At 34.7% G+C, this 18,094-nt stretch overlaps 1 protein-coding gene across 1 annotated transcript in view; it reads left to right on the forward strand.

The window, feature by feature from the left end:
- LOC140150258 (integrin beta-1-A-like) overlaps positions 1-18,094 on the forward strand; it is a 123,864-nt gene that overhangs the window by 65,844 nt on the left and 39,926 nt on the right. Inside the window, exons 4-6 of the mRNA XM_072172261.1 lie at positions 1,742-1,855; positions 4,268-4,349; positions 14,992-15,126. Coding sequence (XP_072028362.1) covers positions 1,742-1,855; positions 4,268-4,349; positions 14,992-15,126 — 331 coding nt within the window. The remainder of the gene's footprint in view (positions 1-1,741; positions 1,856-4,267; positions 4,350-14,991; positions 15,127-18,094) is intronic.

The following is an 18,094-nucleotide window of genomic DNA, read 5'->3' on the forward strand; positions in this document are numbered from 1 at the left end:
GAACTGGGAGGGGCACAACTTGTAAATGTACCAATGGAAATATTTTTTGTGATTTGTTGACCCAATTTTTTCCATGCATGCTTTGAAAAAGAAGAGAGCAAAAAAAATATAAAGATAAAGATAAAGGGGATAGGCGATAGCAACCTAAAAACATAAAAATTTTATGTATAATTCAATTCAATTCACAATATTTTAACATTTCTGTACAATTTTTCCCTTATTTTCGGTCACCCTGAGTAAAAAATAGTCTATTGTTCACCCACGGCTTTATATGAACCGACGGCCATAACGACCGGCCCCTTGCCCACCCCCACTGGCTACGCCACTGATAGCGGGATGTTTTTACTAGGTTTTATTTGTGTGTTAAGCTGTTCAGAACAGCGACAAATTGATACCGCTAAAATATTCCGCTATACAATATTAGTTACTGCTACAATAAACAGAATTTTTGCCATGAAAGTAAAAATATTTCCATGCAAAACAAGTTGTAATTAGCCATAATAAAAACAAGAAATATGTGACGCGATCAAGCAAAATCAGTCGGAACTCGGAAATATTAAATTGTCAGTTTCTTATAGGATAGTAACAATCATTTACAAAGCTGCATTTTGCAGAAAACCCCATTGAAATTGAACAACCAATTCCAACGATTATGAGCAATTAAAAAGTTTCCAAAGCAATAGGAAACAAAAAGAAATATTTCATTTGTTTGGCTATATCTCAAAATCAATGTTTCTGAGTTCTGACTGATTTTGCTTGATCGCATCACATATGAATAAATAAATGTGCCACAATGACTAGATATGCATGTTGGGGTGTGTGTGTGGTTTTAAAAAAAATTATTGTAACATTTTATACCACTTGTAAGTGTACTGAAACTGAAAAAAGGGCCTAAACAGGTGTCACTTAGGAATGTCCACTACCTGTAAGGCGCTAATAAGAGGAGGGCGCTAAAATAAAGTCAAATACAGTATATTAATACAGGATAAAGCTCTATGGAGGAACATATGAATATATTGGCTGAAATTGGATGACATAATAATCTAGATGAAGGTAATGCCAGCCTGAGGTTTACTTAGCCTTGTTTCTGGCCAGTGAGCTGCTTGCCGGAAAAGATGCTCTTCTCAAGATGTGGTATTGTATGTTAAATATTGATGAAATCATGTCTGAAAAAGAAATGACTCACAGCAAAATAAACAAACCTGTGTGAAAACTTGTGCTGTACAGTCACGACTCACGATACATTGAAAGCCTTACAAATGCATGTACAAACATGCGCACACACAAACACCCCCAATACCCCACATACACTTGCACAAAATGAATAAAATAATTTCTCATTTGAAACATGAGTAATTGTTTTCATATTTTGTTCATATATTTTGATGTATATCAATAATCTTAAAATATATATTCATCCTGTTTGGATTGCCATCCATAAAACAAATGCTTTTATTAATCTTGGATTATCAAAATTGATACACTATCCATATCTTCAAAGATAGTGTATTAATACAGACGTCCGTAGCAACTTAATTACAGATATTGTGACAGCAGTGTTTCTGCATCATGAACACATCTTAAACGAAGCAAGAAATTCTGATTTATGACACAGAGCGTGAAGAAAACTGATTACAGACAATCTAAGCTCAATTTAATACAGGACAGACAGCAATATGGCTATGCATACTAATCATTGTGTTACCTTTCTCTTTTTTTTTCTCTTCTTTCTTTCTTACAGGACTTCAATAAAAATGATAACTATGACCGGTTTGATACTATGGAGATTTTACGTCTACGTTGTTTTTTTTTATGTGATTTAGAGATAGTTCCAAATACTAAATCAATTATTGATGTAGGTGCTTTTTTTATCAGTTATTTCATATTCTTTTTGTTTTTTTGTTTTTTTAATTCAATTTATGAGTGTTTATTTGCCAATCATTGGTCAATATTTTGTAGAGGTAAGGTACAATTTTTGCAAAATTTAATCAGATTCTTGTGGCACTGAATTGATTTTAATCATTTCGGGTGTGAAGAATATGAGATGCAATTAAGCAAAATGAGTTCAAGAATCCATAAAGACCTTCCATGATAACCAAGGTAGTTAATGGCGAGACCAAACCTGGAATTGGATCGTCCAAAGTTGGGCCATGACACAACTTGACACACTTGATAGCCGACTCTGTGTCTGGGTAGAATTTACAAAGGCTTGCATTCAATATTACTTACTCAGTTTATCCACTATATCTTCCCCCATGGCTCATTTAATTCCAAGTAAAGAAAGAAAAAAGGTAAATGCATTATAGTAGAAGTGGTATCCTAAGATGCCGTCATGGCTGCTACCCTTTTTGAGTCATTCATGACATTTACTGTCTATCAAAAACAAATTTGGTTTTACTAGGCTACCACTTTACTGTTCAAGCCATCAAAATGGCTCCTGTATGGAAAGGGAAGAATACACATGTATGGAAAATGTACTACACTACAAGATTCCTATCGGGGCTGCCTGCACAAGTACACTGTCGCCAAGGAACTTGACTGGTAATGTGCAGTAGCAGCAGTGGTACCTGTGTAGGTACTCTGTGTGTACAGTCGAGTTCATTGGTACCTGGGCAGGCGGCCCCAATTGGAATCTTGTTGTGTATATTCCTTGTCAAATAGGATAATGTGTGGTTCTGGAGGTCCAAATATGACAAATGACATCCTATATCACATTGAAATTTGCAGTTTGTGATTGGTTATGGCAGGTGAAAAAATTGAGTGCAAATAGATCATGTTTTAAATATAATTCAAATGTTCTGTGTTCTTGAGAGCCATAATACTGAAATACCAAGGAATTATCAGTTCTTATCACAAAATATTTGTTTCCTTTTACAATTCTGCTTTGATTTCAAGAATGTCAATCATTTACCATATTTATTTTGAAAACAAAAAAAATTTTAGTTCAAGAGAATGAACCACAAAATATGATTGAATGTAGTAGTTGAAGATTTTTGTTGTTGAACATTTTCTCCATTACACACTGAAGTTTAAAATCACGGCAAATTTCCTTTGTATAATTCCAAATTTGATGACGCCAATTTCCCCATTATCACTAATTTACAGCTACTAAAAGCATCCCATTTTACTCACTTACCAAGGTTGAAGGTTCCCCATTAAAAGCAACTTTTAAACAAGAGCCCCTACTCACGATGTACCCACGCACACACAAAGAAAGACATAGCTTTAACAACACAGCAGCTAATTCTGAGGTACTTAGGCAATACTTAGTGTCAGCTCACGGATCCCACTCTAACACGTAACTTGCAAGCGTGAGATATACTTCAATCAGCTTTTTTTCCTGTGTGTGACAAGTTTTATTCAGTGTAAATGCTCCATTTGTGTCAAGATGGATTTGCGGGGAATTGTAAAACCTCGGTTGAAGTAATCGTTAGTGTCTTTTGGCAATTTTGACGGAATACGAACTGAAATCATTTACCTTTCACACACATAGGTTTGAAAGTAGAAGGGATCTGTATCAAATTTACAGCTTATGTAGATACTTAGGGGATAAGTTACCTTGAAGTGAAATGTACTTTCTGTATTCTGCAATGACTTAAATGTGACTTAAATGACTTAAATGGTAAAAAAGCAACACTACTTGTTGACAATTTTAGATTTTCATTCAGGGTGAGTGAGTTAGAGTGTTGTGCCCAACTTTTATTTAAAAAATATTTGGGCGCTACTGCCTTTTTTGCATCAGCCCTGACTGAGTAACCAGTCAGAATTGAGCTCTTAGAACTCGTAGCATTTTGAGCTTAACCTCCCTTCAGCCATACTGACTGTTCTAATACCAGCTCTCTGATTGGCTCAATGCATGATATGAGCCTCTTTGTAACCAATCAAAATAATTCTTAGAGGCTGATAATTTGGTGTTGGTACCCATGAAATTAAGTTGGGTAAAAGTCACCTACACATGACTATGTACTTTAATTTGGCTCTCTGTCCATCTTACTATAGTTTAAGTTATAAGTAGGATTCCAAGTCCTGACGCTGTGTTGGACGTATGGCCTTCAACATGGCAAAGGTTCCAAGTTGGCAAAAACTGCATTAGGACCTATTTTTTATAGGCCTTATGACCTTTACGACATATATACTTGGAACCCTACATAGAACTTTTACATTATGCAGCAATCTTACATATAGTCTAGATATTCAGGAACCATTTCTCCCGCCATTTCTTGAAAAATAATAACAATTGCATGCATTATATATTTGATTATTTCAGGATAAACCCTTGAGTGAAAAGGGAACAACAGAGAACATAGTCCAAGTAAAACCACAAAAAGTGACCATTAAAACAAGACCAGGTAAGTCATGGTGATGTTGAGTTGACCCATGCCACTTTTCCCCCCTTCCCATTGCTTCAGTTACCCCCTATTGATGGTGTTACTTGGGTGCAGTGTTAGCAGGTTGCTTCAATGATATGAAAATGCTGTTGTGAAGTGGCATAGCTAGAGGCAAAGGGTGCAGACTGCAATGGGTTGGAAATTGATTTTAAAAAGTAATCAGACAGCGAAATATGCAAATGTATATCAGCGAAAATATGAAATCTATGTCTTCATGGTCTACTATAGTAACATTCAAGTATGCTTGAACATAAATGGGATGGGAAAATTTCACAAGGCAATGGGCTTGCACTGGTTGAGCAAGAGACTGGCTATGCACCTGTTGCAGTGGTGCTGTAGAAAATTCACTTGAATAGTTTTTAAAGGGCGGTGGTCAGATTTTGTCAAATTGTGTTTTCTATCTTACTTTGAGGGCTACCATTAAAACAATTTGTTTTCAAAGTTTGATTTACATTGCTCCAAGTGGGTCTTAACCAAACATATCATTGGCATAAAATTTCACTGTGGTGATGAGACAAATACAATCTTTCTTTTGATACCAAAATCTGTTTTTATGGGAAAAAAAGGAGGGATGAGGTTATCAATCTAGTCACACACCTTGAATGAAGTTGGTAAAGGGTGTCAAAATAGATTTGAAACATTTTATCAATCAACTATCACAATTTTTGTCAAATATTTGTCAAAGCTCATCCCTCTTCATAGCAATGCTGATTTCTTGAGAAAGGTTAAAGCAGTTTGCATACAGCGCAGATATCTTACACTTCCCCATAATGCATTTCTCCCATTTTATATTCGATACCGCTTTGGTATTTATTGCAACATGGGTCGATAGTGACGAAATGTACCTCGATGAACAAAGCACATCCAGATCTTGCAAAATGTGTTTATTTCTTGACTATCAACCCACGTTTAGCCAGACTGCTTGCAAAATGAAATCAAAGGGAACCTGTACGAAGTAATGGAAGTGCCATTTGATGAAATCAGGGGGTGTATCATATTGCAAAGGATTCTGGGTAGGGCAAGATATCTTCTTTAGTTTGCATGGCTGAAAATAGAAAGTATTCTGATGAAAAATTTCAAGACAAAAATTATGAGTATAAAGCTAACAATATTGATGAATGAATCAGTATTGCAATCACATAGCCATTAAAAATAGTTATGCACCGGTAAGTTTCAAAATCGTTCAGAAATTGTGACTTTTAGTAAGCTTATGATTGCATATGACAAGCCTGTCTAGTTTGATTTTTCACAGAGATTTGGGTCATTAACCCATGAACATGCGCGTATGAACTTCAATATCTTGGAGCAGTGGGTTTGTTATGGGAGGTATAATCTTTAACATTTATCAAATTCTGCATAATGAAATAACATATTGCCCTATATTCAGCTTGTAATCATCTGCCTCGCAATTGATAAGATAATCGGAAATTAGATGAGCACTTCCTTGTCTTTTGAAGTACCATGTTTGAGTGTTTAAGTGATGTATCATCTATTACATATAAAGTCTAGAATGTCCTTGGCAATTTGCAGTGATTTGCTGCAGTGTATTCAAAGAAAAGGGATCGCTAGCATAACTTGCATGTTTTATGGTTCATATCGTATTTAAACAAAACATACCATAGAATTACATCTACAAGCATGCCTTTAAATTAGTGGGTCTTTTTATGAAAGAGGCGAAAGGGAGACACCCTCCATAAAAACATTACAATAGATTGGTATTACAATATTACTTGTTTGTACAGCTGCCTGTATCAGTAATATAGTTGCTCAAACTCCAAATAATGTTTTTATGGAGGGGGTGTCTACCTTCCATTTCTTTCATTAAAAAAAAACACTCATGTAGAGGCATATATGCTAATAAATGGAATTCTACAGTATTTCAGGTCTAAACTATATTACTGGGGTTATGAGAAAAGTGTGAGTTCTACATCTACAGATGCCAAAGAAAGTATCAATTTTGATGAGGTAATTTGGGGGAATGAGGCTCTCAATTTGGGTGACCACTCACCTACCTTAAAAAATAAGCCGAAACAACAAAAGCGGTATAAAACAACAAATTGTCTCATTGCTGAACTAATTCCAATCCCAAGCAGAAATATCAGCAGAGATGCCAATCTTCCGATTTAAATCGGAATTCCGATTTTTTTTGTATTTTTCCAAAAAAAATCAGATTTTCTAAAAAAAAAAAAAAAAATTTTTTTTTTTTTTTTTTTTTAATTTTCAAAAAAATAAAAAAAAAAAAAAAAGCAAGTTATAGGCCCTAAATTACTTGTTATTCAAGGTTGGAAACCATAGAAATACTGCTATTTCAACAACAAAAATTGCCAATTTTATTTTACAAAGTTGGATAAAGTTGTGCGTTTTGATTACTTTTCCTTCTATTGAACAGTCAGGAACACATTGAATTAATATACATTGCTAGCTGTTCAGTAGAAGTAAAAGTAATTAAAATGTACAACTTTATCCAACTTTGTAAAATAAAATTGACATTTTTTTTCTATGGTTTCCAACATTAAATAACAAGTAATTTAGGGCATATAACTTGCTTTTTTGGCCAAAATATTTTTTGAAAATTTAACAAAAAACAGGGGGGTCAAAATTTGATGAATCATCGTTTTTATATTACGCATTATATATATCCATTTCAGCCATGTAGGCCATATTATTAGGCCAAAAAATACTTTGGAAAATGTCTCTCATGTACAAAAGTATAGGAAACTGAACATTTAAAACCACTTTTTTGGGATGAAGGAAGCATTTTTTTCAAAAAAGTCTAAAACTGGTTTTTATGTTAAAATGGCCTTTTGGGGTGCTAATTCTGCTAAAATTGCCTGGGCTGCATATTTTATGGTATAATTTTGAGAAAACAAGCCTTGAAGAATATTACATGTATAATAGATAGTCTTCAATACTGCTATCTAGGCTTGTTTTCTCAAAAGAACCTTATTTTTTAATCCATTTGAATGTAATTTTACCCTCAGAAATGGTGTCTCCTGCAGTGTAAAATGTGTAGAAACCCTCTGGCTTTGGGGGCTTGGCCCTCACCTTCACGGGCTTTGCCCCGATTCCCTCAGGGGCCCTTAAGCGGCCCCTGGACCCCGGCCGTGGGGCGAGACTTGATCGCCGCTCCCCACGTTCGCAAAATTTCAGATTTTTTTTCATAACCCATTGGCATCTCTGTATCAGGTATTGTACACATCTAAGAAGAAACCTGATCAACAGTTTGAGTGATCACCAATGAGATCATGTATAAACGCCTCAATTCCAAATTTGTAGTGCGACCTACCCAGAAGTGACTCACCCAATGTTTATTTTCACTACATCTCCATGTCTTACCCTTGACACCTAGCTCCAAGCAATGTCACAGAATATTTTCTTAGTTTTTGGTAAGAGGATCTTTGATTTTTTCATTGTGGAATTCAGCAATTGATGAATATTCTGAATAATTGATCAGACTGCTCAGGTATCAAGAGGTGCTGAGGGAGGAATGTAGTGCAAAAAGTCACTTAAAAACCAACAGTGAATACATTTTTGCTAGACAAAATTTTAGAGCTAGCTCACTTTTATGGATTTGTCGCACAAATGACATTTATGATTTCAATCTTAAATCATGATAATTTATACCCAAACAATCTTCTGAAGTATTTATACACATTTGGAGTAACCTTTATTTTTGTCCAGGTATTGTTATCAATTGATGGGCTCACTGATTCTACACTATGCAGTTAGGAAGATATCAATAATACTTAATTGTTTTACCTATTTCGGACAGTGGTCGTGGTCCGATGTTCTGTTTCAACCTTACCCCAATGCTTAAATGTCATGAATTCTGGTATATCTACCAATAGCACTATCCTGAACTTGGTAGCACGGACTTTAATTTGGGTGAACGATTCTCACACTAAATCACTTGATCATCATAATCATCCTTATACTTCAAAATTGTCACTACCAGTTCATCTTTCATTTGGAATTTTGATGAAGGGTGATATACTTTAGCTGGTCCTAAATATTTTTTTCTGGTAACTTTAAAACCCGTAACTGCACTTGCTCTATGGGTGTCACGTGTCCAGAAAATTTTCCCATGAAAATGTACTTATTAATTCTGACTGATATAGTACCTTTGGCAATATTTACAATCTCTGAATACAGGAAATACATGTTTTTCAAAACCGATAACCAACAATTATTTTCCAAAAAATGAACAAATGAAATAAAAGGCATTAAAGCTAACATGTGATTATGTGTCACACTTTTGATGTAATTGGTAACTTGTATTGTCAGATATAGGCTACCCAGAAGCAAGCAAGCAAGTGAAGACATGATGAAGGGAATCTCTATCAAGTGTTTATTTGTATTGCGGTTATCACCATAACCTTCAGCCTGACATTACCGACAAATGCTTTAGAATTCAAGCACACTTGAAGAAAAAAATCTTGAAAAAAATACTCTTTGACAGCAACCGGTAATGTTCACAGTTAGAATGCATTCTGTTTCGGGAAGTTGTTAATGTACATGTAAATTTGCGCTGTTCAGATGATTTTCTCTGCCCTCCTTTTCATCATTTGCTACTAAAACATTTCATTATCAAGTACAGCATCATTGAATGATCGGGTGCATATCTATACATAGCATTCATCATGTTGCTTTGGGGTTTCTTACACTATTGAAATATGCCATTCTTACTATTTTTGTAACAACTCACCTATTTTAGTGACAACTCACTCTTTCATCATAGTTGAAGAAATTCATTGAAAAAATCCTTCTTTCATGATTTGAAAGTTTATTTAGCAAGAAACCGGGGGTGGAGTTCTTGGTGGAAATGAGGTTATCGAGATGTGCAGCAAATTCAGACTCGGGTGCATTTTCATGAAAATTTTGCTCAAGAAAGGGTGTTTTTTCAAATTTCTCGCAAAAAAAGTGCCAAAATTTCCAAACAAATTCCAAAAATTGGTATAATTTGGGGTCTGTTTTTCGTCCAATTTGGTTTATAGTCTGGTAGTTTTTCAGAGTCCCAGCTGCACATCCCCACCCAAACCAAAGTTGAGAGCCAGCCCCCACCTTTAGCAAGAATCGTGCTGACACATTAACCTTTGTGTCCTAGTGCCCAATCTTAATTTTTAAATATAATTTTCATTAGAAAAAATGTTACAAATCAAAAGAAACCCATAATGAAATTAATGACATTAAGGGGGTACTACACCTCGTGATAAATTTGACTATTTTTGCATTTTTCTCAAAAAATAATAACACGCTGGTAACAAAAGTTATGTATATTATAGGGGCAAGGAATCCAGTTACTACACTGGAATTTCAGTGACTCAAGACAAGCGGTGCATTATTTATGAATTAAGGGTTAAAAAACAAAATTCTATATTTTGTATTTTATTAATAATAACCTGGGTTTCCTACACATTTCCTAGTATTCTTGCTGATACTTTGCCCTTTAATTGTACAATTCTGGCACACTTCTACATTTTATTATCATACCAAGCAAAATACCATGACAGAAACATACGACACCCTAAAGCAGTTTTCTACCATGAAAAGCTAGCTTTCCCATGATATCGTCCTCCCATACTATTCACAGTTAGTGATGTTTGCGTGTAATTTTGGTACACTTAAACATTTGGTTATTAAATACAGCCTCCTACCGTACGACATAAACCCAAGCGACACGCATACCTGTTCCCCATTTCGGGACCCCTATATTTCTACAACTGATATGATAACTTTTTACCCTGGCGCTGGCGTTCCTATTCAGTGTTTACACTACCCAGGTTCATTTGATCAAGACTCGCACACCACTTATGAAAATAGGATGCCCAATGTTTATCGTTGTAGTAATTGGAGATGGTTCTTGCTATGTGTGCAGTACTTACCAGAGAATCCAACTGTCAGTTCGCTTGGCTTACATGCTATTAAAGGCAAAGACAGAGTGCTTCTATGTTTCCTTTGGAATTGCTTTATAAATAGAAGGCATCTTAATAGCGTTCACGTTATTGTTATTCACAAATTAAAAGATGAAAGGTTTTGGATATGTAACCTATACATTGTATTACCTTTGTATGTATCAGTTTGGCTATTGTTAATTGTCAATGTGAAAAGCTTAATGTACAAATGTCTGTGTATCTTGTCACATTTAGGCCAAAAAATCTTTGCTTGCCCTCAACCGACCGACCCTAATTTTGGAAATCAGAAAAAAGGGGTTTTTTTCCTATTTACTGTACAAAAGAATACCGACCCTATTTTTGGAAATTCCTGAAGAAGTTCTTTTTTTCTTTTCAAGTTTTTGCATTCTGAAGATGTAAAAAAATGTTATTTTAGAGCTTTTGTTCAACATTTAAGTTGTTTTGTAATGTTAGTTGATTGATTGTGATACCAAAATTGTCTGATTTTTGATATTTTGAGCCTTAATTAATACAAACAGTAGAGTTTGCTAGTATTGTAATTTTTAAAAAAAAGAAGAAAAAAAAGAAATCCCGACCGACCGACCCAATTGTTAAAATTCATTTGAGGGCAAGCAAACAATTTTTTTTTCTTGGCCTTAGTTGTTTTATTTGGTTGTGTCAATATTAATCACCATAGTCATATCTATTGTTTTTGAAATTTGATGCGATCAAGCAAAATCAATCGGAACTCGGAAATATTGATTTTGAGATATAGCCAAACAAAGGAATATTTACTTTTGTTACCTGTTGTTTTGGAAACTCTTTAATTGCTCATATCTTTGGAACTGGTTGTTCAATTTCAGTAGGGTTTTCTGCAAAATCCAGCTTTGTAAATGCTTTTACAATCCTATAAGAAACTTTGAATTTAACATCTCTGAGTTCCGACTGATTTTGCTTGATCGCATCACATTTAATGTTCCATGTTTGTAAAAATGAACAGGTGCACTAAATGGGCAGTTTGTGATTATAGCAAGTTATAAATATAATTCAACAGCACTAACTATTAATGTCATGATAACAAATGGAATATTTGAAACTCCAACATTGATACCAATATATTGAGTTTCATCTGTGATCAAGGAGACCAGTATCGAGGATGATTGATGCAGGTGTATCTATATCCAATATTAACAGGCATTAGGAGTCAAAAATGGTATCATTATGGTTGACACAGTTCAATATGCTTCATTTAGCAGCCATTGCTTAGAATTTGACCTCAAGTTATGGAGTATGAGTTTTTGTATCCAACATATTCAAAGGTCATTCTATGAGCATATTGGGGCTAAAGAACTGTGGCCTGACAGATGAGGTTGTTACAATGAAGTCATACTCATAGTTTTTAGACTTGTCAATGATTCACAGTGAAATCGGGGTTTAGGGCAAGAAACCCCTATCTGCAATAGCTGCCAGATGCTATATGTTAAGATTGTTCACTATATATAATGCAGAAATTGTCAAATATCTATAGGGCAGCTATTGCAGATAGGACCTTCTGGTCCTAAACCCTGGAAATGTGCCTTGCCCTGTAGCTCTATGTCAATCCAGTTGCTTGACATATCCATACCAGACAATGACCAGGTTAACATATTTTGTTCAAGCTTTGGGCAAAGAATTTAAATTAAGATGACTTAAATATTGGAACATGACAATGGAGACTTGGTGGTGTGTGGTGTGGGGACTTGCCTTAAGCCAACCCAGTGCTGGGGATGTAAGGAGGAAATTGCTACCACATCTGATGATAATGGAGACGTGGTGTGGGATTTGCCTTTAGCCATTCCAGTGCTGGGGATGTAAGGAGGGAATTGCTACCACATCTGATGATAATGGAGACATGGTGTGGGGATTTGCCTTAAGCCAACCCAGTGTTGGGGATGTAAGGAGGGAATTGCTACCACATTTGATATTACGGAATTGTCTTACATCAGTAGATCTCTGAGGATTCTATTTGAAATCCATTTTGTTTTAAAGGGAAATCTGAAAGTTAAAATATTATTTTTCTATTTGAGAGAACAAATTAAGAGGTAAAAGTCTGATATTCTGAGTCCCACCAATAAAAATATAGCGAACTCTACTTTGGAAGATGGGTACTTTTTATGTCCAAGAGTACAGATAGATTTGATCTTCAAATTGGAGAACTTCTTACTTTCCCTTTTTTTTTGTTACGTTAAAAGGCCATATACTGAGGTCAAAGATTATCTGAGGTCAATTTGTAGAGTAGACTGAAAATAAAAATTTGAACAATTGAAATTTGCAATCAAACTGAGTTCTTGGATGTACATGTAATATTGGTATCTTCATATGATGGTTGTGTGAAAGGTCACCATATTAGCTCAAAAGTCATTTGAAATAAACTAGAAATATTAGAATGATCTCAAATATTGGCGAAACGTTTGGTTGGAGAAGCGCCTTGTTTTGTGTCTTGATGGAGAAAGATGGTGTTACTCAGAAAGATGGGCATGTCCAAGATAGAAGTTTAATTGATCTTGAATCAAGATTCTTGATAGGCCACTTCTGTAAAGCGTGTTATTTCCGTGGCATTAATTTTTTGTGTTTTGAAATATTCAGCAGTTTTGTGGTTTTTTATATTTGTGATTTCAAACAGTTAGGCCTACACATGATACATTTGATTTGTGTAACAGATATTTTCACTGGCTTTATAATTTGCAATTCTAAAATTAAATGTGAAAGGGCAAAAATAAAACCGCTATACAGTACAGTATCATCTTTCGCCATAAATAGAAGCATCTAAGTGTATTCTTCATGGCTGCAGCGGTCCATCTGTAGAGGATATCTGTGTCGCCCTGCTAGAGTGAAGCTTATAGGCTACCTCCTTCATTATTATGTATAAAGTGACATCTTTACAGTAACTACTATACTTTGGTTAAGAATTGTGAAAAACAAACCTCCATGTGGAACGAGTAATTCTTAAAATCTTAAAATTGCTCGCCACATCTCACTGTAACTTCAAGATCCTAGATTGAAATGATTTGAATGAGGGCTTCTACGGTATTGAGTGTCTTCCATCACACAAGTAAAGTGGATAAACTTCTATCAAGTAGATGGGTATCTTTTTATGTCCAAGAGTATAAATTTGCTAAATTGATCGTTGATCATGTTGATACCATCATCTATCTCTCCCTCCTCATATACCAAGCGCACTTTTTACCTCCATGACCTTCACCCATATTATATACCTCCTGTACTATACATATAGCATCTTGCCACACTGTCAGGATTAAAATGGCAGGATGACTACACTGTAAAACATGTATAGTGTATCCTCCTGACATTTACTGTGTAATTCTCACAGGTCAACATAGATGCTTCTTTAATACTTCACTGTATCTCTCTGTAATAGGTCACTAATTCTTAGGATTATGTAAAGCAAACCCAATCATTTATGTGTTGCTGACTTCTGACTGGTTACAACTTTTTACCAGCAAATGATATTCAAGAGTGAAAGAGTTGAAAGTGGTAAATTGGGTTGCTTTTGTGTGAGAAGCTATGAGATGATTTTAATATGTTAAATGAATATGTTAAAATGAAATACCATTTGCATCACAGTGAAAATTCCTGAGCACAGTTTAGTAACACTACTCAAAATTGAAAACTATAATTTTCAGAGCTCCTCCCGTTAATGCTTTTTGTTTTGTTCTGAATAGACACAATAGTATTGTGTTCTTTTCACTCTTGATACCCACTGGGTATTACCCAGCTCTCTGATAAGAGGTATAGGGCTCTAGGAACATTGGGCTTTTAACAACTAAAACATCAAAGTTACAGTTGAATTCCTATCAGAACATGTGTATCCATATATATATGTGCACTCAAAAAAGCCTTTCGGATGTTTAATTTACTCAAGCATATGTATGTGTCACGATCAAGCTAAATGGGATTGTTTGCCATGTGATATCAATTTTAATTTTTCATTAACCTCTGATTGAGGCAGCAGCATAGCAGCAAAAATTTCTCAATGGGGACACAATTTTCCAGCTGATTTGCTTCCAAAATTATTTTACTGGGAAAATATGTGTGTAGTCTGTGAAAATTTGTAATTTCAATGCTAAAATGGGCCAAAACTGAGGATCATTGTGACCTATAAACATGCCAAATGGGCTATGCTATTAAGTATAACCTGCTCAAAAGTGGACTTAGACTATTGGGATTCAAATGACTTGATATTGCAGACAACAATGAAACACTCTTAATTATACAAGTTTAACTATATTCCAAAATCATACAGTGACAATGGGTTGATGATCTTCTCACATAACGTGATACGATCACACAAAATGAGTTGTTTGTAAAGCAATGTGGCATTTTCAGAGCTTTATTTGTGATTAAAACATCATCATTATTGCACTTTCAGTTCCAGATATAATGGCAATGTTAGTGTTGCTAAGAACAATAAAATACAAAGGAAGTTGAATATTATTATTAAGTTTAAAAGGAAAGATATGATATTCTTTAATGCAGAAAAATAGTGGATAGGTAATGGTTTCCTTCTACTAGTATGTTATTTTAGCCTCATAATGTGAAAGAGTAATGTAAAACTTATAAAAGCTATTATTAAGCAGAGATAAAAGAAAAACTAAGTTGACATCTTCAGTTGTTTTAACTTATCCAATTTGAATCCAATTTTTTCATTTCAGGTCAAGCTGTTCCTTTACCACAGTTAACCATTAGACAAGCAGAGGATTTTCCTGTAGATTTGTACTACATAATGGATCTCTCACAGTCTATGGCTGATGATTTAAATAATCTCAAAGATCTAGGAGATAAATTAGGTAAGTTTACATGTGAAGAGTTGAGACACATAATGTCATGGTGTTCGCTAGCCACCTGTCCAGCCCTCATTTTTGGCGGGCAATTTGCTCCTGGGACAGGCAAGATTAATGTAGAGCTGCTAAGAATATGCGATTTTGGAGGCCAAAATACACACCCCGATTTTCAAAAAAAATAAAAAAATTGTTTTTTAAAATTGTTTAAAAAAAAAAAAATTGCGGATTTGAAGAGTCCCTTGACCAAGAGCGAAGTACTAGTATCATTTGTGGTTAATTTTTAAAAATTTGGAAAAAAGTTACCAAAATATTACTTGTTTGTATCCAAATTTTGTAACTTGTGTTCACTGCATAATCTATTTAAGATATAAAAATGCATTGGTTTTGTACACAAGTCTATATCTTAAATAGATTATGAAGTGAACCCAAGTTACAAATTGGTCCCATTTGGATACAAACTGATAATTTTTTGGTAACTTTTTTCCAATTTTTTTTTAAATCAACCACAAATGGTGGTGTTGTATAACCCTGGATCATAATATGAGACTTTGCTGCTTTAACTGATGCTGTTACGGTTTTGCTTAGAATCTGACCTTTAAATTTTTTGTTACTATTTTGTCTTTTTTTAATAATAGTCTTGGACAATGTTTCAATTACAAGAGTCCGTTGTCAGTCACACATCTGCCAAGCCATATCAGATAGAAAATTTCCTGGAATCTCTTGATATCAATTGCACAAACAGAATTTTATACTAAATTAAAAATACAATACTAATATTTTTTTTGTTTGGTAAGAATAAATTACCTTTGCTTTCCCCAAGCATTATGGATTTGAAATGGAATAAAACCCATTTGTCTTTATTCCATCAAAGCTGAGTGTGTTGCTACCCCAAACCCAAACAAGCACCCTGCGAAAGTCTGGCATGTATAGCAAGACACATTACACTCTCAACATGCAAGAGATATACTTTCACAATTTCTTGTTCATACACCAAAACGTATTCGTTCAATTTGTAAAACGCAGACTGAATGTTTACATAATATTTAGAATATGTGCCACATTATGGATTTGAAATGGAATATAGCCCATTTGTCTTTATTCCATCAAAGCTGAGTGTGTGTAGCTACCCAAACTCAAACAAGGACCCTGCGAAAGTCTGGCATGTATAGTTTAGCAAGACACATTTCACTCTCAACATTCAATAGATAGTACACTTTCATCACAATTTCTTGTTCACACACCAAAACGTATTCCTTGAAAGGTAGCCTGAATGTTTACATTATATTTAGAATATGTACCACACATCTGTATTACCCATACACAGAAACATGTGGGAATGCACTCAGGAGCTTGAATGACACATACAACTGTTATTATAATACAAACATTGTCCAATCTTGTCATTAATGCTGACAGTCCATGTACATTGATGGAACATGTCATCACATAACAATTTTGACTTTTTAGGAATTTATTTTTAAATAACAAAGTGTAAGGTCGTGAAATTCTCAAAATATTACAGTTAGGGATCAATAGAACTTGTTTTGTATTTGTAGAATTTATTTTAATCATGAAGCAAAAACACAAAACAGAGGTATAGAAATAGCGAATTTGGCAATAAAAGTAATAACAATGCTTTGATTAACCTCTTTTTCCAATTCTTTGAGGTCTACATTAATCCTAACACCACAAATACCACAGCACGAGCAGTGATGTGCTTGCACGATCATCCAAGCACACATATAAACACGCATCACACATGGCTTGCTATCCTTGGTCTTGTCCTCTGCACGCGTGGAGTCAGTGGGTCAAGACTTTTCTCTTCTTTCTTTCTACCTTTCTTCCTTTCTATCTTTCTTTCTTTCTTCCTTTCTTTCTTCTTTTCTTCTTTCCTTCTTTCCTTCCTTCCTTCCTTCCTCCTTTCCTTCCTTCTTTCCTTCCCCTTTGCCAAAAAGCAGAAAACATGTTAGGGTAAAAGCATGACCACAAGAGAATCTTTTTTCTTCATCTTTCTTTCTACTTCCTTCCTTCCTTCCTTCCTTCCTTCCTTCCTTCCTTCCTTCCTTCCTTCCTTCCTTCCTTCCTTCTCTCCTTCCTTCCTTCCTTCCTTCTCTCCTTCCTTCTCTCCTTCCTTCTTCCTTTCCTTCCTTCCTTCTTTCCTTCCCCTTTGCCAAAAAGCAGAAAACATGTAAGGGTAAAAGTATGACCACAAGGGAATCTTGTATCATTGTTGCCACCCTCATCATCAATTCATCATCATCAAGGGACAAATAATACAAAGTGCTGTACTGTTTTGGATTGAAATTAAAAATCCAAGAAAATCTACACAAAAATGCAATCACATAACCTGCCAGTCCCTATCTGGCCTACATGTGATAAATAATAGTACAATAATTGTGTTGTATAGATAGCATTATTGCATTGGTTATACTAATGATGTGGTGAAGGTAATCATTAACCCAAAGTTGACTCTACATTGATAGATGATGATGAGGATGATGATGAAGAGGATGATGAGCCAAGATGCTGATGAACAAGATGAATTGGTGAACTTTCTCTGTTACCATTTGATGATCTGTAATGTAAATAAATATAGGGTACTGATGATATTTAAGCATTCCAGCTAAAGCTAATGGGAAAAGTATTTAGAAAATGTCTCATGACATAACCTATTTCCTATATTTTCCTATCATAATAAGGATGACTGCGTTTTGAATATGTCCTACTTCAGAAACATGAATCGATTTCAGCTATTTTTGTCACAGCTTTATGTTGTAGATGAAAGACTAAAGGTCCTATTTACGTTTTGAATTTTGTGGAAAGTTAAAAAAAAAATAGGTATGTTTCATGGATTGCAATTTAAATACATTAACACCCCAGCTACGCACAACATAATAGATTAATCATTCATTCAGTCTGCCAGGCAATCAATGCCCAAATATTTTAAATCCGGCCAATCAATCAATCAGACGAT

The sequence above is a fragment of the Amphiura filiformis genome, chromosome 4 (genome assembly GCF_039555335.1).
Source record: "Amphiura filiformis chromosome 4, Afil_fr2py, whole genome shotgun sequence".
In the NCBI taxonomy this organism is placed as follows: Eukaryota; Metazoa; Echinodermata; class Ophiuroidea; order Amphilepidida; family Amphiuridae; genus Amphiura; species Amphiura filiformis.